The sequence below is a fragment of the Bicyclus anynana genome, chromosome 13 (assembly GCF_947172395.1).
Source record: "Bicyclus anynana chromosome 13, ilBicAnyn1.1, whole genome shotgun sequence".
Lineage (NCBI taxonomy): Eukaryota > Metazoa > Arthropoda > Insecta > Lepidoptera > Nymphalidae > Bicyclus > Bicyclus anynana.
This window is the reverse complement of record NC_069095.1, coordinates 10,024,801-10,050,391: the sequence shown is the minus strand read 5'-3', so window position 1 is coordinate 10,050,391 and position 25,591 is coordinate 10,024,801. Positions and strand designations below refer to the sequence as shown.

General features: G+C 36.1%; 2 protein-coding genes across 2 annotated transcripts in view; both read right to left on the bottom strand.

Moving 5' to 3' along the window:
- Nucleotides 1–25,591, bottom strand: part of LOC112048104 (Kv channel-interacting protein 1) — a 294,729-nt gene that overhangs the window by 11,768 nt on the left and 257,370 nt on the right. Inside the window, exon 3 of the mRNA XM_052885163.1 lies at nucleotides 12,542–12,736. Within this exon, the coding sequence (XP_052741123.1) occupies nucleotides 12,542–12,736 (195 nt within the window). The remainder of the gene's footprint in view (nucleotides 1–12,541; nucleotides 12,737–25,591) is intronic.
- LOC112048090 (small ubiquitin-related modifier 3) lies at nucleotides 235–4,104 on the bottom strand. The gene is made up of 3 exons (XM_024085468.2): nucleotides 3,934–4,104; nucleotides 3,655–3,771; nucleotides 235–1,251 (listed from the first exon to the last, which is right to left on the bottom strand). The coding sequence occupies exons 1-3, from the start codon at nucleotides 3,949–3,951 to the stop codon at nucleotides 1,114–1,116; spliced, it is 273 nt and encodes a 90-aa protein (XP_023941236.1). The 5' UTR covers nucleotides 3,952–4,104; the 3' UTR covers nucleotides 235–1,113.

Sequence of the window (25,591 nt, the reverse complement as noted above, 5' to 3'; positions counted from 1 at the left end):
CTGTGTAGGCAAGCAGGCATGTAAATAGAGATGCTATGCACTACTTTGTAACTACTAATGTGCACACGCCTTTAATAAATTATTGTGAAATATTTATAGAAATGACTCATCAAATTACGTCACGCCATATAAAACCAAGACGTAAATTAAACATCTCTCTGATTAGAAGATAGTTAATTATTTACATAAAGGCACCATATACAACGGTGAAAGTAAAATAAAAAAAAACAATCATTTAATACATTTACTTTTATTTACTTCCAATAGATAGGTACAACATGAATCAGAGATGACAAGTGAGATAGATGGACACAGATTCAATAAATTACAGTTATCCACATAAAAAACCATCCTATTTATTAAAGATTCAGCATTTAAAATACAGACTTTTTGTAAGCGGTATAGAATGGTGAGAGCAAAAATAAAAACCAATTGCAATACATTTACTTTTATTTTAATTCCAATAGATAGGTATAACATTGATCAGCGATGATAGTAAGATGGACAAAGGTCCAATAAATTAGTTATCCACATAAACACTTGTCATAATGCCTAAACGATTCAGCATTCAAAATACTGTCTGTTTGTAAACGCGTTAACTTAAATTATCACAATGGAATTATAATGAAGTCACCTGAAATCATTTTGGTTTATCTCAAAGTTTACCCACTTACTTTAGTTTTTAAATTTCCGAGACACATTTGGGTAGAAAAAAAAACAAATAATAGGCAAAAGGTGTCTTTGAAACCAAAACAGTTCAGAATCCATTGTTTTGTATATTTAAATTATTTGTACTTGGCACATGAATGAATGCAAAATGTCATATTCAGTCACATTTTAGTGAAATGTATTTCTTTGGCTTCATAGACACAACACACACAGATATGTGTGTGAAAATGTCTTATAGTGCCAGGTCAAAATAATTTACACACACCAATGTTGTTTTTGAATTTCAGAGACATCATGAGAAGAAAAATATCAATTAAGACATTGCGTCTCAGAAATTAAACACTTCACAGATAATTAATAATGTAGGTAATTAATATTAACTTAATGTTAAACTTTTGAGATGGGTCAATCTTCCCATAACTGGACAGTTCCTTATTATACAATTTACACTAGAGTGCCACCCGTCTGTTGCTGGTACACCTCTATTGTGTCACCCTCTTCCATTTCCAGTGATGTAGGTGTGTCATTTTCATTGATAGGCTGGCCGTCAAATCTGAATCGGACTACTTGCATTGATAGACCCTGGAAATAAATATGTATAGATGTATTTATATAATATCAATATTTCTTAAAACTACTAGCATAGAAGCACAAATTTTCAAATGTTGTCCAGGTGGATCCCTATATTGGTGTGACAAATAAAATGGGGGTTCACAATGTGCAAGCGGGGTCTGTGAAACTTATCTAGCTTCATAGTGATTTGATATTGAATGGGAAGTTTTCTAAATTAAATAAGAATTGATTAGTTGCTGTTGACTGTACTAGGGCATTGTCTCTATTATAGTACAGAGGTTAGTGTTCTTGTAGCACAAGAATTCACCAATATGTTCCTATTTAGGCTGCTTAGTCTTGAATTTAGAAAGTAGAAATTGAGATTCTGGTTTTATTAAGAACACAGATACCCGATTTCTATTGTGTATTTGCTTTCAGCTAACTAAGAAAAAATTGTGTAGTGTTAATATGCAATGGAGTGTAGCATGTTGAGACTTGAACTGCCTGGAGAAAAATGGAAATGGGCAGGGAACGTAGCCATTGATGAATATATTCATTGACAATGGCATCACCACATCACCTTATGTTTAAATATAAGAGTCAATAAATATTGACTCCCGTTAGAATACCAAGTTTTTTTCTTACATTAAATGCTCAGTCCAGTACTTTGGAGAGCAAGTTGAAAGCCATCTAGTTCATTATCTTGAAAATCTGATAGTGATTAAAAATCTTATATTATCACCCTAAGCCTGAGATTGAAAAGAACCACAGCAGCATGTTGGGTATATCCAAATCCCCCCTCTATTATGCAAAGAGGCCTGGTACTAGTCATCAACATCATCTTAATCAGCCGATAAATGTCCACTGCTGGACAAAGCCCTCTTGTAAACTTCCAAACACCACAGATTGAGTGATTCCAATTATTTTATATAATTATTTAAAATTATTAGGTCATCCAGAGTCCTGTAATCGGCTATTCAAATAAGCTGATAATGACAATAGTAATATTTTATACCACTATTTATAAACATCTCCTGCTGTGTTAGTTTCAGATGCCAGATGGCAATGATAAATCTGTTTAATAGATATGGGTCAGATGCATGATTCCCAGAGTCAACAACAATGATAGATTCATCTATCTATAACAGCTAAGTAATCATTTCGAGTAGATTGACTAGTTTCACTACAAACAAAGGAACCAAAAGTTAATATTATACAACACTAGCGGACCCACTCAAGCTTCGCTTATCCCTACCCTACCCCCTACCCCTTTGCTTTGGTGAAAGCCTCTATAACCTGTAATCTGCTCTGAATACAAGGCATATGCTGTGCAGTGTCCAATACACTCCAGCAGGACTATGCAATTATAATGCACTTATAAATGCTGAATAACGAGAAGTTGTTGTTTATTCATGAGATAACATTTGACCCAGAAGTACAGAGGAGAAAATAAGTAGAATATAGATAATAGTCTGGAATGGAAAATCTGTAAAATTACTCCAGAAAGCAATTGACGATATGGAGATTGTTAAGTGGTCAAACAGTCCTTTTCTATATAAATCTGTGACAGTAGTATAGGGAGCCCTGTATTATACCATCATAGTGGGTCTGAACAAGTGATTTTTATAAAGACATTTCTCTAGGGCATCAAAACTAAGGCAATTTTGATTTCATTTACTCACATATTAAACAACAACAGTTATATAAACATAATAAACCAAAATATTGTCTACAATATCGAGTTGTGTGTTCACAAAGAGTAAAAACTATTTATACATAAATAATGTAATTAACACAAAATTGTGCGTGTGTGGAGTGGAGACAGTGGAGTAGCGAAATTCGGATCACTTTTTGTGGTGATTTTGTATGCATAATATCTAATAATGTTCAATTGTTGGTCTGAACTCCAAATCACCTCTCTCAGAAGAATGGAGTGGTGTAAAAGGTTGAAAATTGATAGCCGATTAAATATTGAAATAATATATCCTTCCAATCCATCTGAGATAAGCAAATCTCACTTCACAATATCATTTTAGCAGATTTGTGAAAAAAATAATAATGTATATGGCTAATCATTGGATGATTAAAATGTCTTGACTTTTATTAATGTATTCGTTAGCGTTAGCTTAAATAATAACCAGAATAGGCTAAAATGATAACTGTGCATGTCCAGCAGTATTTGTTATTGATACTGTATAACGGTATTTAGTGTACGTATATATACTAAACTATATTGATTATTACTTCAAACAGTAGGTACTATTTAAATTTCAAACGAATTAAAATAAAACAATGGCATTTAAACCGGCGTTTGGTCAGACACAGTTCGTTAGCTTTAATTGTAGTTTTTTTACTTTTTCAAGAGAAATGTTCTATATTGAGTAGGACAATAGGTAAACCTTGACAATTATAGGATAATTAGAGGACACTTACCGCTCGATCACAGTATGCATTCATCAACTTTCTGAGAGGTGTATGTTTCTTAATTTTGAACTGCACTATAGCGTTATCCTGCCCTAAGACTTTCAAATTAATGTGCTCGGTTTCGCCCTGAAAACAAATCGAATACGGATTCACTTCGTTGTAAATGTAAGATACACAGTCACAAGATAATATGATGAACAAAATAACCACATTGCATTGAGAACGCCATGTCTGTTTCGTCTCATAATAGTTACACGCTTTTATCTGATACTATAGAATAATATGTACCTTTTTCTCGTCAGACATCTTGCCTTGAAATTATTTATATATTGATTTCTATGAACACGGCAAAGAACTTCACTGATTATTATAAATGCACGAAAACTATTTGATTTGCTATGACAGATCCGGTAGCGTGGTAAGGTAATGGCGGCGTCTACTCGATCGAGTGGCTTGGAGGAAACAGTCAATGCTGCCAACATGCGCAACACAGAGTAATATTGGCGCGCTTCTGCGCACAGGGTTCTGGGTGTTGTAGCATTAAAATAAAGAGTTGAAACTCCTTTCATGGTGTAACTATGACTAAAAGAAAGTTCTTTGTGTGTATATTTTCATTTGATGAAACTATATTTTTATTATTTCACAACAAATTACTAAGGTTGTTAAGCTACTTTTTGTTATCGAAATCAATCAGCTATATTTTTCGTATTTTATAACTATCTAAGTTAAAAGGAAAAGAACAAAGTAATTTTTGTAATGTTAAATTTGAAATAAATTACCTTTATTAATATCTGTATTTAGTATCTTTCTCTAAAAAAATATTTTATTGATTTGCTTCCGATAAATGGTGCCAACCTAATATTTGAAATTCGAATAAGCGGTAGGGCTGCCTCTTGTTACTTTAGTGATGTACTTTTGACGATAATTTAAAATCAGTTAAAATCGGTAGCCAACGTTTTTTAAAGAGTTTTTAAGAAATTGTTTACTTAGGTACGCAAATTTTTACTTAAAATTACTGTTGTGAATAGGGTCTCATCATCAAAGCACTCATTTTAACGATTCAGTAAAAGTCATTTTAGTACGGAATTTACCTATCAAAATATAGGCCGATATTTCGGGTTTCTTCGTTATTTTGTCTATTGAGTAGGTAGATAAAATTTTAAAAGTTTGTGTGTTAGGTTCAAGAGTAGCCGGCGGAGCAAATGCGATATTTATTCGTACATCCCTATTGTCAGTTTAGCCATAATATCTATTACCTACTACCTGAGCTTACTACATATTAATAATAATTATATTGTATTCTTTGCTACATAATAATAATTTGTACTTATTATGTACATTAGTAACACAATAAGTTAAAAAAAACGGATGGAGAGGAATATTTATATAGACTAAACAATAATTTTAGGTTGGTACCTACTTTGAATGTATGCATACGTTTTTACAAGGGGCATGATAGAAAAGCTTGGAAATTAAACGCACTTTATGAATGGCTGCATTAATGCCTATTGTTAAATGGTGATAGACCAATAAAGAAAAAACCTGGCTGAGTTTGTTGTGGACTCTTCTCGTATAATGGTAGATTATACGAGAAGAGTCAAGAAATCTGCTTGACATTAAGTCTAAGCGTTCGACTTATTAATATTATCACCATTAACTAATAATATACCTGACTTTTCGGAACTACTTGTAAATTATGCCTAATTTGAAATAAATGAATTTGAATTTAACTTTGAATTTACGAAGTTTAGTTAGTTACATATTTTTTTTTGTTTTTAGTAGGATAAACGATTATACAGTATGTTTGGCTATTGACAACTAATCAGCTTCGTGTAGTAAGTGCGAAACACTTAAAGGAGAAGCCAGGGGCGTAGCTACCGCCGTATCAGCCGTATCAAGGACATGGCGCCCCGACCTATAGGGGCCCCCTATGTGTGAAAGCAAGAATTGATAAAATTCAATCCACAATATTTTAATGTTCCCACACTAGAACCCAACAATATTACATCTTGTGTATTATTTATGTATATTATATTACTACAAACATTTTAGTACCAATTTTACATTGTGGTAAAAGAGTTATCAGTAAATCAAAACTCAAGAGATATTTCGGGATATGTCGCTCATCTATAGGGCCTCCAACTAATTTTGTTACATGGCAGGGATACAAGGCACTCTACGCCACTGGGCGTAGTGTATTTACAGCAATAATTTGGGGATGAGAGCATTGAGGAAAATGAATGGAGTATCACTGAATATGGGTCGTGTATAGTACGTTGTGGTATAAAAGAAGATGTGACCAAAATCGAGAAATGCTTTGGGTTGGGGAAAAATAGTTTGGGCACTTACGGCCAGTTTCTTCATCGTAAGTAACAGTCAAAGTAATGTCTTAAAGCAAAAGTGGCGGTCTTAATCACGGAAAAATAAAGACTTCTTTACTACTTACTACTTTTACTGTTACTTTAGCTTTACATGAAGAAACTGGCTGTTAGAGAGGATGAATAAAAGAAGACAAAGGTGATATAATGCCACGTGAACGGAAATATGTCGATATTTCGACCCAGTTGCATGGATCGTGGTCACGACGGGACTGAAGTTTGCGAGATGTGAAGTTGGCATCAGCTGTTAGGGGCAGAATCGATCTACCCTCTTTCTTGTTCTTTTTTCTCTTTTTTCAACAACCTCACGTTTTTTCAACAATCTCGTCTTTTTATCGTAGTATGTACCCGTTTAAACTTTATATAATATTCGTAATGAACAGCTACGAAATAAATGTAAAATCATTAGGAGGTGACGTTCATATCTACAGCACCTACGTAATATATTTTTACATCGATTGTATTTACAAAGTAATTTTTGCTTTATTTTTAGTGCCAACTGGAACACAGATTTTATTATAAGCAATAACAATGTAAATTAGACACGTATCCTCTCTCAATTTTGAATTCGCAACGTTTATAACTGTTTGGTAACATCTGTAATGTGAAAAAAGATCGTAAAACTTGGACGTGTTTTGTTAGGCAAAGGTCGAAAATAATAAATTCTAAATACTTTCGCGAAGCTTTTGCCATCCAACGATTCAGAAATGGACGGCTGGTATAAATGGAATTCGTTAAGTAGGTTCTACAATGCCTTCTTGCCTAGACACTCTTGGCACAACAGATTGTAAAGAATTTTCAATAAACTTTCAGTTATTGCAGATTGTTAGAGAATTTTTATATTATAAAAATTTAATTTTTCATGTGTCAAAATTTGACTACGTGCGCTTTTTGCCACTATTTTATTAAGGTTTCCATCAATATCACATGATTTTTTTTTTAACCTCTCATAATAGTCTTTATTATTAAGCCCGTTATTGAATAAATTCGTCTGACATTTGAAATGAAATTAATCCATTCATATCGATAACTAGCGGACGCCCGCGAGATCGTCCGCGTGGAATTTAGTTTTTCACAAATCCCTCGGGAACCATGGATTTTCCGGGATAAAAAGTAGCCCATGTGTTCATACAGACTATAATCTATTTCTACTTCACATTTCAGGTGATTCGGCGAGTATTCGGCGAGTATTTTCAGTAGTCGAGGCGTGAAAGAGTTACAAACATTCATATCATCAAATTCATCAGGTTTTCGCAAAGCTCGGGAATCAATGGATTTTTCGAGAAAAATCCATTGATTCCCGAGCCTATGTGTTAATCCAAAGTAAAATCTATTTCCATTCCAAATTTCAGCCAAATCGCTTCAGTAGTAACGGCCTTTAAGAGTGATAAACAAACATACATCCATACAAACTTTCGCGTTTATAATATTAGTAGGATTTTCGTAATGGACGTTGAATTTAAAAACTGGAAGAAACGTGAAATCTGATTACAATTTCTTTCTTTAAGAATATCAACCAAATACATAATTCGCCTGAGCTAAAACACATTCAAGGGTATTAAAATATGAATGTTTGCTTCCTGTGTATAGGTATTCTTTCTCTCTCCATTTAAAACTTGTGGGTTGGTTTGTGCGTCATTCGATCAAGTTTACCTATCTATTTATGTACCTAGGTGGATGGTTTTACAGAAATGAGAAACCTTTAGGGTATTTTGAAGGGTTGTTACGAAACGTGAATTTGCGTCATTTATTTAAGCAACATAGCTTAAATAAATAACATAGCACGTAAGTAGGTATACAAAATAACGTGGAAAATAATGTGCCAATCTTGTGTCACGTGGCTCATTTAATTTTCAAAGTTTGTAGCAGGGGTGGCGAACCCTTTTCTATCTAAGCAAGTGGCGTATGGTTCGTCATAAATTATAATATTAGCTAGAAAACATTCTTGCTAACATTTCCAATATTAATTTTTTTATTCTAGTTTTACCTATGATAAACCAACCTAGATATAGGGTATACCTACACTTTTAATTGAAAACCAATAAATAATACATAAGGTTATTGAAAAAGTCTAAATAATATTTTTTGGAGTTTACTCCCTAAGAATCGATTTTTCATATATAGCCCCCAGTATGAAAAAAAATATGGGCAGTAAAGTCGATGAACGAACGACAGCGTTGCGTTTTTGTGCACAACCTATTCTGCGCACCTTTCACCGTGCGCTGCCGCCAACAGCGTGCACATGCGCTGCTCCTCGGTTGCGCACCTTTCACTTTTCAGGCGTAAGTATTGAGACGTACATAGTGTATGCTGCGGGGCAACATACACCTATTTAGACAGTCGATCTGAAAGAGTAAACTCCATTCGTGCGTCGGAGCTGACACACACTTTTTTATATTTTTTTAAACATTTTTATCTATTTTTTAGCAATCATTAATATCGGTAACATGAAAATAAAAGACACATTTTTATATCATTCATTATGATTCAATTAGTTCAATCATTCATTCATAATAATAACTCGACTTATTAAGTCTGTGGACCATGTACCTACCTAATAATAAATTAATAATAATTTAATCTATTGATTGTTTATTCGAGATCATATTAGCGTTTTTTATCTTCACAATATATCCAATCCCATTGCCTTTGCATTTATTTCGTCTACGTTTGCAGGCTCTCGATTTTTTTCGGCAAACGTTATCCGTTAATTCGTTGCTTTGTTGGGAACAATGGTTGTTATATTCGCTTAAAGATTTTTTTCGGCCTTGGTAAATTGAGAATTCGTTACTGGCAACACAGCAGTTTCTAATCCTAAAATCTCATTGTTATAAAATACCTATTAATAATGGACTTTTGATGAGACAGTGATTTTTGGTCGTAGTCGAAGAAAGAATAGTAGACTGATTGTCCGTTATAAATATTCGATATTGGCGTGATTTTTACGTCGCAACACACTGTAAGTACAATTTTCTCAGCTAACTATGATAACTGGTTAACATCTAGGTTAACACAGTACGTTAGGGTTACTTATACTTAATTTGTTTCGTTTCTTTGCAGGGTTTCCGCGTAAGTTGTTCTTTTTTTATGGAATGCGGTGGATGCTATGTCTTCGTCTATTACATTCTCTGTCTACGTTTTTCGTTCTTACGAAAACGTTTGGCAGTTTGGCATTACGAAATCGGCCAGTTTGTTTTAAAATTGTAGGAATAAATAGACTCCACGCCACAAAACAAGTCCCGTAGACGCGGCGCGATTGTCTTAATGGCGCTCATTGCAATGGGTATGATGACTAGGTTTGAATATATTGATTTTTATGATAAATTCGGCTAAATAGGGTCAATGTTAACTAATTTATTCATGAAAAGCAAAGATTGTCTGGATATTTGCAAAATAAATGAGATAATATAATTTCAAAATCTATTAAAAATCTTTTATCGCAATTAGATGAAAATTCACACAGTTTTATCATTAAATGTGGTATTTTTTAATAAATGAACTATAAACGCACAAATAACAAAGATATTAGTAATTTTGTTTGAACGCACATACAAATCTAATCATTACCTACGACGTCATTAGTTCGTGCCATTTTGTATGGGGCGTTTTTCAGGGATCCGCGGCAGCGCCGCAAATCTGACTCTTTAAATCCCTGTAGCTCTGAAAGTAATGATCGCAGATACCCTGTTCCTTTTACAAAATTGCTTTACTATTAGCTTACTCTTAATTTATATACAATTTAAAAAACTATCATCATCCCTATTTGGTAATGGTGGTCTTATTGTCATTTGTGTAAGGCGCTATAAAATCAGTTCAGATTTTAGCCGCGGGACGGCTTTCAAAGTGGCGCCATCAATAAACAGATTTAAAAACTACTTGAAGGTAAAAAGTTTCTAATTAATGTTCATTAAACAAAACGTCTTCCCGTCCAACTGAGAAAATCTTTTAAACTACGCAGCGGATTTTAAAACGGTTTTTTTGTTTTGTGATTTAATAAGAAGGTTTATACGTGTAGTTTTTATATTGTTTTAGAATTTTAGTGTTTCCAAGCATACGATGTCACGGGCGTCCGCAAGTAATATGCATTTGTAGGTGTTAAATTCCAACACCTAGTGTAACTTTGTCATAAAAATCCGAAAGGAACTGAAAAAAACTCAATAAACGTCGCGAGGAAAATGCATCTTGCAAGTTCTCAAAGTTGCGGAGTGACTTTCAAGCTGTGCTCAAGCATTACGAGTGGCAGCCACTACGCGTCGAGCGACTCTCGGGAACACGGTTTGCGAAATACGAGTATCGTCGTTTGTTTCGTGACTCAAGCTTTTGGGTAATGTTTTAAAATTATTTTTTATCATCATTAACAACCCATATTCGGCTCACGAATTAGACAGATGATGTATTTCTGTTGCTGCTCAACTAAAATTAAATATATATTTAAGAGGACTCATCACTCATACAACAAACGTAGTATTTTTGCTGTTTTGTTAGATATAATAATATAATCATACAAAACCCAACGTGCGCGAGACCGACTCGCACTTGGGCAGTTTGTATAAACTTATTATATTTTATGCTTGCAACGCCATCTCGTAGATTTTTAGGTATCAACTTGAACCGTGGGACTCGAGATAGTATTACAAGGTTGCAAGAGATGGCGATCTATCGACCAAGACTAAAAATAGTTTTAATGGCGCTGATAGAATTTCTCTATAAGTTTTCGTCTTCATGGCATGACACAATATGGCTAATAAACCTGACGACCTTCACATACCCTATAAGTAGTCACTGACGTAGAAAAATAAAATAATAGATGAATTGGTTCGTCGCATTCTCTCAAAAAAAAGGATTCCCTTGTATGTGGACTTTGCAAATAATTGCGTCAGCAAGCAAGTATAAAAAAACGTAGTGTGAGCATAAAATTACAGACTCCACTTGTTGCATAACTATAAGGACTACTTTAGTATTTATGTAGAAGTAGAACAATTTTTGGATTTCCCGCCCAAAATCGTTCGTACTCGACAAAAATGGTTCAGTCACTCAGAGTACCTAGTGTTGTGTGTTGTGATATAAAAGTCACTTGAAATATATTATTTTGACTGAAAAGGCACGCCAGTCATTCGTCTATTTCTTTCTTTGTCTACGGCTGTTAAATTATTTTTAACCGACTTCCAAAAAGGAGGACGTTTTATGTTCGGCTGTATGTATATATTTTTGTTTAAAATGCTGGCGTTACTGTAACTAAGTCTAATTTATTTAGTAGGTACCTATAGGAATAAATATATCTACCTACCTACCTTGTTGTAGTCTTCTTTCAGCTCTTCTTGTTCGGCGTTTTCTGTGTTAGGTGAATAAAACAATTTCCTGCATTTTCGGAAGTTTTATTTAGAAAAGTTAAAATATACCTAATTATTATTAATTTATTACGTATCTATTTACGTACCTTTAGATTTACCTTGCATGTGCATTATTAATTAATTAATAATTTAAAGTAGGTATACCGTATCTTTCTCTTGGTGTTCAACACAAATATAATTTGTAGCGTTTAATATACATAAAATAAAGGAAATGATTGGGAATAAAGATTCTAAAACATTGTTAACCGATTTCTAAAAAGGCGGCTATCAATTCTATGCGATTCAAGCGATGTTTGCTTGTAGTATTAAGTTGCTATAGCTTTATCTTACCACCAGACCTAAACTAAGTCTATTTAGAAAATATAAACCATGAATGTTTAAATCAGCATTTCAATTTTATTCATTTGAATCCAGAATGAAGGTTTTGTTATTCTTGCTCTATCATCATTCATTGATCATTATCAACCCATATTCGACTGCTGAGCTCGAGAATTTTCTCAGAGTGAGAGGGTTAGGCCAATAGTCCACCACGCTGGCCCAATGCGGATTGGCAGACTTCACACACGCAGAGAATTACGAAAATTCTCTGGTGTGCAGGTTACCTCACGATGTTTTTCTTGCTGTATAACAGAGTATAAATACAAATCATTCCCAAATAATTATCTCGACCTCCTCTACTGTTTTTACGAGCCCAATGGACATTACCGTGGATTTCCCTACCATCTGCTACATGACATGGGTATAACATGGGTGTTTTTAAGTCAAAAGGCTTTCTATAGTCAAAAGCGTTCTACCTGGCCTAGGCTGCATTGCTTACGACCATTGGCGTAACTAGGATTATTTCCTGGTATACTCAATATACTTAAACTTTTTTCAGTTTCTTCATCGCAAGTTACAGTCAAAGTAACGTCATAAATCAAAAGTGACGGTCTTTTTCACTAAGAAATGGTCTTTTTTACTACTTACTACTTTTACTGTTACATTAGCTTTACATGAAGAAACTGGCTGTTACTCAATATTTCCTAAAAAATTTGAAGTGGTCACGTCCCCTCAATTAGACGCCTATGCTTATGGCTTTCCATCTCCCATCAGGTATGACAGCAGTTATGGCTTATAAAATCTAACCAAAGGTTGTCTAGTACCCAAATCCTCTGGTTTCCAACTTACCACCCTGTGGGAAGAACTGTGAGTAGATAAGCTTGAAGGTCTCCTCCCGGACCACGCCGGTGGGGCACTCCGCCTTGAACCCCCGGTACAGCCGTTTGAGCTCGGGCTCCGTGAAGCGAGTCAGTCGCCGCAGCGCCGCGATCGAGTCCGGCCGGTACCGGGGCAGCTGTTCACCCAACTCCTCGAGTTCTGAGTCTGGAATAGATCAGAAGTGCGAATGTTACTATAAGTTTATTCAGTTTTAGTCTGGAATAGATGAGCAGGGTTACTATCAGTGGCCTTGCCTTGGAGGGGTCCTGTACCCAAATTAATTGGGGGACCCCAATAGACATACAACTATTTTTTGATCGAGTGTAGGAACATTGAAAAAATGGCTAAACCAATTTTTAAATTTAGTAAAATTATTCGGTTTAACCCGTTTTGTAATTTCTAAAGTGAAAAACTCTATACGATTTTCTTTAGAATTTCTAAAGAAAAAACAAAATAATGATTTTGTTTTTTCTTTCGGGAAGCACCAGAGAAGGTGAGATGGTGAAATAAATTTTACTCATTTTTTATTAAGGTCTTTCATTTTTGATTTTACATGTAAGAGCCTCGTATCTTTGATACGGCTGATACGGCGGTAGCTATGCCCCTGGTTATTATGTATCTCGGTGTACCATTTAAATAATTAGTCACTGTATTGTTTTTCGTCGTATTTTTGCAATAATATATCATTTTAAATTTAACGAAACGACATAATTATCGTCATTTAACGTAAAGTGGCATTAGTAGTGGCAACAGAAACGCTATTTTAATGAAAAACGAGTATTTAGTTAATTTACTTAAAACAATCATGTTAGATGATCACATAAATGAAAAAAACTATATACCTATAGTGACTCATTTTTTGAATGGTACACCGAGACACATAATAGGCCCGCTGAAGTGTAAATGTTACGACTTATATCGAGATCTTAAATCGTATGGTTATTGGTTATCCATTAATAGTTCTGTATCTATAGATCGTTTCTGAAGAATTGCAGTAAACATTTATGTAGGCGTTTCTATCACCTCGCGTATATTTATACAAGAAAACGATCATTCTGATTACTGAGGGTTTCATTCATTCAAGAAATTTAAAGATATTTTACTTTGGATTAATTTGGCAATGGATTCGGATATCACAAACGGCACATTATTAACGCTGAAACTCCTGAATCTCGAAATAGAGCGGCATATAATTATATTATGGAGCCATCCTCCCTCTTTTTTAAAAAAGGAGACTTGCACATGGATAGCCATGTAATGGGCCTATAGTATTTGGCTGATAAAGATATGGTGGCATAAATAAATAAGCGAAGATTTTTTTTTACTCTTTACAAGTTAGCCCTTGACTACCACCTGATGGTATCAAGTGATGATGTAATCTAAGATGGAAGCATGTTAACTTGTTAGAAGGAGGGTGAAAATCCACACACCTTTCGGTTTCTACACGACATCGTACCGGAACGCTAAATCGCTTGACGTCTTTACCGGTAGAGTGATAACTACGGCCTCCCACAAATCTCAAGAATTGAGAAAATTCCAAGTCCATTTAGTGATTGTAGTTTCTAAAAATAATCAAGCCAGAGGATTCAAGTCTAAATAAAGTTAAATTAAACGAAATTGTTTGTTAATTGTAAATTGTCTCATCCGTTAATAATATTTCACAAGAGAAATATTCCAACTCTGCAATAAGAATGTCATTACGCCCAAGAAACTTTCGTCGTCTTAGTTTCCTGCGAGGGCTAAAGACCAAAGTTACTTTGCGAAGTCACTTCCAAGTAATTTATTCTCTTGTACTATTAGTATTACCTATATTTCACGTGTCTCAAACGGTGAAGGAAAACATCGTGAGGAAACCTGCTTACCAGAGAATTTTCTTAATTCTCTGCGTGTGTGAAGTCTACCAATCCGCATTGGTCCAGCGTGGTGGACTATTGGCCTAACCCCTTTCATTCTGAGAGGAGAGTCGAGCTCAGCAGTGAGCCGAATATGGGTTGATAATGATGATGATGATGATTAGTATTACCTGCCTATCCTACAAATGAGAACCTGCTTCATACATAGGTAATTACACATTTTGATCTCTTTCATTAAACGCTAGCTTACCTATGCGCTTTGTCTATGTACTGCACTGTGGTCTTTTCCTTTATGTTTATCTAAAACGTAAATAATTGAAATTTAACTGTTTTTACGCATCGTCTTTCTCATACACGTTAAATATATTCTTTTCAAAATAGTACTAATAAAGTTTTGTTTTCTACTTATTTTCTATTTTTTCTACTTATTACTTATTTTATTGCCATCTCATATCTCATGCTTATCATCAGTTTACGTTTGCTGGCAATAAGCATGCTATTTTCAAGTATGCTCCTGAACAAGCATGGTCAAAGCAAACATTCCAATTACACATGCTAATTTGTATCTATCGCTCTCTGTCTATAGTATCGTGTTAGACAGGATGAGATGAAGGTGAAAAGAATACAGAATAGCAATGTTGATCGACGAGCATACTCTATACGCAAACCTGTTCAGACGCGTTAAAAGCACGCCCCCTTCCACCCGCGCAGCAAGTAGCATGCTCATAAATCGCACGACTGTTGATTTTTGAGCAAGCTCGAAATAAGCATGCTTATTAATAGCAATGTTGCGATACACATGCTAATAATGCAGCATGCTTTCGTGCTTGAAATGACCATGTGTACAGTAGCTTTACTCTTCAATAACTTAACCACCTCGTTTATGTATAATCATATTATTATTATTTCCCAGAGAGAGAAGCTTTCTCGTAAATTTAAAGCATTAACTTTATTTTCGAGGACATCCGGCAGTATCGAGCGTGATCTGACGTCATTGTTCGCTTTCCATTGTGAACGGTGCGCCCAGCTCCCTTCCGATAGAGCACGGAACTCAAAAGGATTCAAGAAAGCCTTTTATCTCGCCACTTTCCAGAGTAGGCTTCCCGACACAGCTACTAATGGTGTCATTACCCCCTAATTTGGTCCACACGTCTCGCTGTAGTACGGTTGTTAATGAATCTATTGATTATTAAATCAATAGATTAATTTTAAATAAACCAACTTTATTTTTAATAAAAAAAATTGGTTAATATTTTAGGTATATTAATAAAACGCACGAAAATAAAAATATAAAAGGGAGTGAAATAGGGTAAAGAACACATTCATAACAATTAGTGTGTGTATTATCGTTCGTTCGTTATCAACCCATATTCGGCTCACTGCTGAGCTCGAGTCTCCTCTTAGAATGATAGGAGTTAAGCCAATAGTCCACCACGCTGGCCCAATGCGGATTGGCAGACTTCACACACGCAGAGAATTAGGAAAATTCTCTGGTATGCAGGTTTCCTCACGATGTTTTCCTTCACCGTTTGAGATACATGATATTTAATTTCTTAAAATGCACACAATTGAAAAGTTGAAGGTGCATGCCCTAGACCGGATTCGAACCGACACCCTCCAGAATCAGAGGCAGAGGTCATATCCACCGGGTTTCCACAGCTCATAGGGAAAATAGGCCCGAGCATCCTGTATATACCTCACCTGGTAAAGCTTAGTTCATCTAGTCACCTCGGAGTAATTACACAAAAAAAAATTGCAATCTGATGCAGAAAGCAGATTAGTTCGTAAATTGAGGTCAGCTGGCTTGTTCCACGGAATGTTTTTACTCCGGATATAAATGCTTGCCTGCTACCGTCTTTTTTTTTTAACCGACTTCAAAAAGGAGGAGGTTCTCAATTCGGTCGGTATTTTTTTTTTTTTTTTATGTATGTACACCGATTACTCAAAGACGCCTGGACCGATTTCAAAAATTTTTTTGTTTGAAACGGTATAGCCCCCATTTGGTCCCATTGCCATCATGTCAAGATCTGATGGTGGAATCCTGGAGAAATTGAGGGGAACTTTCAAAAATTATATGGGTGTTTAGTGTGTTCGTATACTTTTCCATTTAGTACTTTTAAGCACTATAATTTCATGAAGGTTTAAAGTCGATCTGATGATGGAGCCATAAAACAGACGAGGGAACTCCTCGGCGATTTACAGCAGTTACCTTGTGTTTGGGCTTGATTAATTTGTATTAATGAGAACTTTCCACATAGATAGGTTGTGACTGTCATTTAGGGGTTTGGTGATGACGACCAAGGACAATTAAGGGAACTCCTTAACAGTTTACAGTAACTGCCTTGTGTTTGGCCTTGATTAATTCGTATTGCTGAGAACTTTCTACCTATAGTGTCTGTTATTGGGGTCTGATGATGAAGACCAAGGTCAATTAAGGGAACTCCTTAACGGTTTACGGTAGCTACCTTGTGCTTCGGCTTGATTAATTTGTATTGCTGAGAATTAATTTGTATTCGTTTGAGATGAAATTTTACACTAAAAATGGAAAAATAATAAAAATTTTAATAAAAAAATACAACCGAGTTCAAAACCTAAAAACGTACCCACTAAACTAAAAAGTGAAAAATAACATCATAATATATTCTACCTGCTGATCAGTATGAAGGCGGTGCTTAGCCGGTGTTGTCTTAATTAAAGCCATTTCTGACAGGACCACATGAAATAACACTGTCTGCAAAATCTAAATCTATAATATATTCTCACATGGCTTGAATTAATACATCACCGGCTTAGCACCGCCTTCATACTGATCAGCAGGTAGAACATATTATGATGTTATTTTTCACTTTTTAGTTTAGTGGGTACGTTTTTAGGTTTTGAAGTCGGTTGTATTTTTTTATTAAAATTTTTATTATGGTACTTCATAAAATTACGATCTAGCCTACTTATGTGACTAATTAGTAATTTAACTTTAACCTAAGCTTATAATATATTATTATAATACTAAAATAATGTCCAATAACTTAATCTTAGTCTTTCACTAACTATTACGTCTTTAGGTCACTTTGTTCACGTTATCTTCCATACCGTGCTACCATCTTTCGCGGGTGAAAATGATTATTAATTACCAACTGCGCTGACTTCTCTGGCTCAGTTGTTAGTATTATGGTAATCAAGAGAGGACTGGTTGGACTTGGTTTAGATTGCCCGGCGTGGCTCTTATGATTTTTTAAATTGGTTTTTTAATTTACTTTGACTATTTTGATTAGGGACATGGCTCGCTAGACATTACCCCTATGGCAAAGATCGGTCGAATGATCTAACATGTTTATAAAAACTGTTGCTATAGAATTGATGTTTCATTGTTGTAATATCAGTGTAGCGAGTAGGTACTGTTGCTCACATGAAGTGGACCCTATCTCACGATGACTCGACCACTCGGTCTGCTGTTTATAACTCAGCTCTCAAGGGAAATGTCTAGACTTCAAACTAATGACCTACCGTGTTCAGCTGACATTGTAGCATATTGTCCTCTTGTTTTTAAGGTTCCGTACAAAAATGGATTACAAATTAAGAGTAAAGGAGGTGTTTTGCAATAGTTATATTTGTGATAATGTTTTGTGGTGTAATTATTGTTCATAAATAATAGTTTAATGTAGACGGAGAACATTTCAGTGGTAATGTATTTTAAAAGGATCCTTTAAATCCACATCCAAGGTCACAAGTCCTGGGACCTGCTCGAGGTGTTTCCTCTACCACAAAATTATGGTACAATCACCACCACTGCTATCCATCACGTTATTTAAGGACCTTAGAGGCTTAGACTCACGACGCTGCATTAATGCGGGTTGACGGGCTCTGAAATATTCTTCATCATCATCAATATGTCCACTGCTAGACATAGGCCTCTTTCATGGACTTCCAAGCACATCGGTCTCGAGCCACCAGCATCCAGCGGCTCCCGGCAACTCGCTTGATGTCTTCGGTCCACCTAGTGGGGGGGTATTGCGTCAAAATATTAAAAGGCATTTGAAATCTGGCTATTCAACCGACTAATTGGCAAATTCGTCTTGCACTCAACTTCGTAAGCCAATATGGAGGAATTTCTCGGTCTTTTGTGGAAACCAAACCACATGTTCAATGACGCTTCTAAGTGCGAAATTGAATTTGAAGCACATTTTCAGGAATGTTCCAAGGTTTACAGAAAATGTGCTTACAAATTCGATGTAGTTATGTTCTCAAACAAGTATTTGACTCGATTTTCACATGGGGTTACCCATACATCACACTGATAACACTTAACACTAATATTACAAAGGCGAAAGTTGGTGTGTGTGTGTTTGCGCTGCGACTACTGAAGCGATTTGGCTGAAATTTTGAATGAAAACAGATTTTTTATATTAACACAAAGGCTACTTTTCATACCGGAAAAATCTATGCTTCCCGCGGGATTTGTAAAAAACTGAATTACACGCGGACGAAGTCACGGGCGTCCGCTAGTATTACATATAAGTTAAATAGAAGTGTCTGTCATTGATTTCAAAATAGCTGTATTTTCTAAGGTGCTTATATTAAGGTATTAAGTTATTTACATTATACCAAAGCTTTTTTAAAATTTTGTCTATCTGTTTATCTGTATTTTTGTCTGTCTGTCTGTTTCTCCAGGCTAATCTTTGGAACGGCTGGATGGATTTGTAGGGGACTTTCACTGGTAGATAGTGGAGGTTATCATCATATTGGCTACTTTATCTCGGAAAAATCCATGGTTCCCGTTTTATGAAAAACTGAATTTCACGCTAACGAGGTAACGCGGTACATGCATTAAAGTACTGTATTCCCTAAGACTGGTCTTCTTAGTGCTTATTAAATACAGATTTTTCCACTTTGAGCAATTTTATAACTAGTGCATACCCTGATCGACAACCTTATGCATGCCACTGAGTATCGTTATGTTGCACTGTTTACTATTTAAATGGGAATTGTAAAAAATGTTGCACTGTTTACTATTTAAATGGGAATTGTAAATAAAAAAAAACAAAAAATCTTACAAAAAATGTCTATGTGTCAAATAAAAATAATAATATAAAACATGGAACGTTAAAATTAGCCCTGAAGAAAAAAATTAATTTTCTAAATATGTAATTTTATGAAATACTATCCCTCCAATTTACAAATCTAAAATTTTAATTTCTGTAATTTGATGAACCATTTTCATACAAAACACAATGTAATGCTCGCTTCTAAATCAAACTTGTTCTTAGAATTTGGTTACTGAACCGCTTTGTTTGGAATTAAAACGAGGCGGTTCGCCAAATTAATGATTATTATGATTTGTCTCTATAAATTTAATGTGAATTATCACGAAATAAACCTTCATTTGCTGGGTAGACTTTCTGTTTTTATATCATAATTAGTCTCAGAGCCCAGCGCATAAGGGTTGGGGATTAGTGGGGTAACTAATTGCGGCGAACTGACCTCTTGACGTTTTTTGCAGCTGATGTTTTATTTATTTATGGAGAACATTTTTATCCACAATCAAGACAAATATTTTTTGTTTAATTTTTTATTCACATGTTATCCCTTTTGACTGCGATTTCACCTGGTAACTGTATCTAAGATTGAAGGCTGCTTTTTAAGAGTGGGACGAAATTCGGAACGCTAAAATCTCTTGGCGGTATGTCTTTGCTGGTAGGGAGCTAACTAGTCAGTAAGCCCTGGAAGAATGGAAGCTGGAAGACCTGGACCAATTAAGAAATTTTCAATCAGTCCAGCCGAACCCAGGAACTCTGTCTTGTAAATCAATCATCGTGCATACCACTGCGCCATGGAGGCCTTCTAAAATGGAATAAAAGCGCTTGGAGGCCATTGGATCAGCTTCCACCTTCACACAGGAAATAAAACTATAAGAAATTGTAATTGTTATCAATTGTAAATTATAATACTGTATGACTTTTTCAAAAAAGCAACTGTTGAGTTTCTTGCCGGTATCTTCTCAGCAGAACCTGCCTTCTGAACCGGTGGTAAAATCTTTACAAATAGTCAACTGACGTGTCAAAAGTGCTTGTAAACTGAGCCTACTTGAAATAAATGATTTTTGATTTTGATTTTGATTTTTGGACCACTGGTCCAATGAGGTAGTCTTGTTATAAAGTTATATTAATCCTTACATTTTATGATTTGAATAGCCCCTTAGAGGAAACAACTAGATGATAACATTGTTATACGTCCCAGTTGTGCAAGATATTATAACCGTTGCACAATGTTGTTTTATCCCTCCGCTCAAAGCTAACGCTTTATAAAACTACGATCCGTCCGATCTTAACCTACGCTAGTGTAGTGTTTGCCCACCGTCCCAAAGCGACCCTAAGGCCGCTTCAAACCCTACAAAATCGTTTTCTGCGTCAAATCACGGGCGCGCCGTGGTTCTTACGCAATAATGACCTCCATAGAGATCTAGAATTACCGACAATAGCTAAGTACATGAAACAGCTCTCTCAAAACTATTTTGACAGAGCTGCCTTCCATCCCAACCAACTAGTGGTTGAGGCCTGCAATTACACTCCCAACCTAAACGCTAACTGCAAGCAGAGGCGTCCCAAGAACGTCCTTTACGATCCAGACGATGACATAACAACCGACAATGCTTCCCAGGCAACACAATCACAAGCTGCACAGCGTCTTCGCCGGCGAAGACGAGGTCCCCGATATCTAACGTCACCCGGACGTGGGTTTTCTAACTCACGATCTTGGGGGCGTCCGGACTGATTCACTCAGGTCACGGTTACTTCCTCCAGAATGGCCCTCTAAGCCGAGGTCCGAGTCTCATAGGAGACGCCCTTAGAGAGCCGTTCCGTCCTCTATCTTTCTTTCAGCCTTCGGGTCACATCAGGCGATGCTTCTGCGCTCGCCCAACCCCCCCGGTGACGCCGTAGTGGTTCCGCAGGGAGCTATCGGCACCTACTCAGACAGAAAAAAAAAAAAAAATGTTGTTTTAGTGCAGACGCGATAACGTCTAGTACCGGCGAGCTGTTACTATAAATTATACTATAGATACTAGCAAATTGCCTGCGGTTTCATCCGCGTAGTTCTCAATCCCGTGCGAATACGGGGATAATCGGCCGTGGCTAGTTACCGCCCTATCGACAAAGACGTACCGCCAAGCGATTTAGCGTTCCGGTATGACGTCGTGTAGAAAACGAAAGGGGTGTGGATTTTCATTCTCCTCCTAACAAGTTAGCCCGCTTCCATCTTAGATTGCATCATCACTTACCATCAGGTGAGATTGTAGTCAAGGGCTAACTTGTAAAGTGTAAAAAAAATATATAGGTTACTGGCTGATAATTTATCTTTTTAGCAATCTCACCCGGCTAACTTGTTAGTAATAGGGTGAAAATCCACACCCCTTTCGTTTTAATCACGACATCGTACCGGAACGCTAAATTGCTTGGCGGTACGTCTTAGCCGGTAGGGTGGTAACTAGCCACGACCGAAAGCCTCTCACTATACCTATACCTAGCTATACCTGAACCAATTAAGAAAACCTCAATCCACCCAGGACCTCTTGTATATCCACCGCGCATAACTCTGCGTCACGAAGGCCGTCAAAAAAAATCAGGAAAAACTGCGTCTCCTTAAACGTCACATTGCCATGATAAATTGTCAGCAATTAGAGCAAAAGCTGACTAATTTCAGAATTTGTCTCACATTCCGTTTCTGAAATAATTAAGCAGTTTTGGCGAAATTTATCGTGCTCTCGTGGAACGCGTACCACCTGTTTAATGACACTTGGTTTCGTGATATTAAAATTGTTTGTTCGTTTCTTTTTATTATTGCTTAAAGTTTTGTAGTGTCTAGTAATATAACAGTCATTGTCATTATCAACATTAACCATATTCGGCATACTATTAAGCACAAGTCTCTACTCGGATTTTTTAAAAAGTATTTTTACAAGTTATTCCTTGACCTGATAAAATCTCACCTGATGGAAACTGATGATGCAATCTAAGATAGAAGTGGGATAACTTGTTAGGAGTAGGATGAAATTAATGAGAGAATAGTCCACCACGCTGGCCCAATGCGGATTGGCAGACGTCACATGTAGAGAATAATCACGTCACGTGTAGAAACCGAAAGGGGTGTGGATTTTCGTACTCTTAACAAGTTGGCCCACTTCCAACTTGATGCTGAGGTAGTCGTAGAGGGAGTAGTAGTAGTAGTATTAGTAGTAGTCAGATCATGTAGACTTGGAACTAGAAGGATTTTTCCGTGCTCCACAGAATACATAGGTAATGTAGTACACAAGTAGCACTAACCTTCAACGGTTCAATAGTTTCCCTCTCCTGTAAGGTGAGAGGTTTGGCCCAGCTGTGGGTCATTAAAACTAGGCTGATCATGATCATCATCATCATCATGATGATCATTAGTTTAGTTTTAATAATCATGATAACTATCGTAAAATATGATGATCATGACAACTATCGTAAAATACTAAGTGAGTTAGTGTTCAACAAATATAGATAGAATAATAGCACATCTTCAGCGGCATATTTCCCGTTTCTGTGAGAATACGGGGATAAAATAAATGCTATTCGCAGATAATGCAGCTTTCCATTGGTGAAAGAATTTTTTAAATCAGTTCAATAGTTAGTTACAAATAAATACCTAAACAAACAAATCTTCTTTATAATATTAGTTTAGATAGGTTGAGCTTAAAGCTGTCCAGAGCAAGACATTCAAATTAGGCAGAAAGTTGGCGAGCATCGTGTGATTAGAATACTAAATGAGTGTGCACAGGACACTCGGATTTCAAATTGGGTAATTTTCCGGCATCCGCAGTGATATTGCCACAGTAAACAAACAAAATGTTTGCTGCGTATATTTTTTTGCCCAATTTTGTTGCCCCTGGGTCATTTATGTACCGTACCTAATTATGTATTGTTTTAAATTCTGATTTACCGACTGCGTCAAAAGGAGGGTAGTGTTTATGTATACAATTATGGATGTATGTCCATTTATTTGGCACACCCTACAGCCCAAACGTTTAGACGGTTTTTGACATAGGTGTCATTGAATTTGTTAGCATTGTGGACATAGGCTATATAAATTTTCAAAATGACGCCCGAAAAGTATTATGAGATGTATGAGATCTTGGCATACTTTTTTTAAATTTAATAACATTCTTTTTCACAATAGTTTTTAAGAAAATTGCGAACATACTAACAAATAAATACAAATAATACCTGTTGTCTGTTAAGTCCGTGTTCCGCAAGAGCCGTGATAGCCCAGTGGACATGACCTCTGCCTCTGATTCCGGAGGGTGTGGGTTCGAATCCGGTCCCGAGCATGCACCTCCAACTTTTCAGTTGTGTGCATTTTAAGAAATTAAATATCACGGGTGAAGGAAAACATCGTGAGAAAACCTGCATAACAGAGAATTATCTTCTCTGCTAAATTAATTCTCTGCTTGTGTAAAGTCTGCCAATCCGCATTGAGCCAGCGTGGTGGACTAATGGCCTTGCCCCTCTCATTCTGAGAGGAGACTCGAGCACAGCAGTGAGCCGAATATAGGTTGATGACGTCTGTTTATTCGAAATTCGAATACAGAACTTCCTTTTTCAAATCGGTTGATAAAATAATAACAAAGCATTTATTATTTAACAGTTAACAGGGTAATGAAAGAAAAATAAAGATCCATCGTAATATGAACTGAGTTACGAGGGGTCCCCTATTTGTAATTGGAAATTGGATACGAACGATATTTAATTATCCACGGGAAGAAGTGCTCAATTTGATACAAAAATTCCGATTTAAGAGATGAAAAAGAAATTTCTTGTCTAAAAACATGAAACCTGACTTACTTAAGCTGAGTAAATTCAATTTAGTTGGATTTTTTTTTAGGGTTCAAACCCTGGATCGAGAATGTAATGGATTTGACTTCTTCCGATTTTTCAGTACTCAACACAGTGTTGCTAGTTTTGGTGGTAATGGTAAGCTATTTTATCATCTCGATCTATCGGTCATTTTCATAATGATGGTTCATCATAATTATCAATCCATATTTGGGACACTGATGAGCACGAGTCTCCTCTCGGAATGGGAGGTGTTAGGCCAATAGTCCACCACACTGGCCTCACGATGTTTTTCCTTCATCGTTTGAGACATGATAATAATTAATTTCTTAAAATGCACATAACTGAAAAGTTGAAGGTGCATGCCCTTCCAGAATCAGAGGCAGAGGTCATATCCACTGGGCAATCACAACTCAACGAAGGTTACCTATATAAATGTAAAGCTTACTTCTTAGATGAAGTGACAAGTAAATCTGGACTGACAAAACCTCGAATAAGGAGTCACTCTTAATAGTGTCCTTCAAAGATTGTTGATATGAATATACAATTACCGAAGCAGGTTAATATAAATAAGGTCTCCGATATGTTTGTTATTGAAAAATTATCCAATATTCAATAAAATACCAAATTCAGAGCAAACTCAACCTTAATGATTGAGTTTAAGTTTGAATTTGCAAATGCGACTACTTGAATTGTGTGCCAACAAGTTGTGTTTGGCACTCATTGAGTGGGGACGTTTGTGGCTGATTGTGCATCCACTTTTTAATAGGAGATCGATGTTTTAAGTCTATTTTTGTGATTTTGAAGTCGGTTGAATTAAAAAAAAAAAAGATTTTATTTTAAACTACAGAATCAACTATCAATTATTTCACAGATGAGTCAATTTTAAGCCGATGCTCGTCGGTTCACCGCAACAATCAACATGCAAGGCTTTATAATATCCATTAACCATTTTGACAGCACGAATACCCCAAAAGTGACCGCAAACTGGAATTAGGCGCGATAATTTGTGGGCGCGAAAGGATATAAGTTACAAGTGGTTCGGGATTTTGGTTATCTTTTATATTGAACTCAGTCTTGAAACCGAATGTCTTGAAGGTTTTTTTTATTACAGGTTAGCCCTCGTCAAATCTGATGGTAAGTGATGATGCAATCTTAGATGAAAGCGGGCTAACTTGTTAGGAGTAGGATGAAAATCCACACCCCTTTCGGTTTCTACACGACATCGTACCGGAACGCTTAATCGCTTGGCGATATGCCTTTGATGGTAGGGTGGTAACTAGCCACAGCAAAAGCCTCCCACCAGCTAGAACTGGACC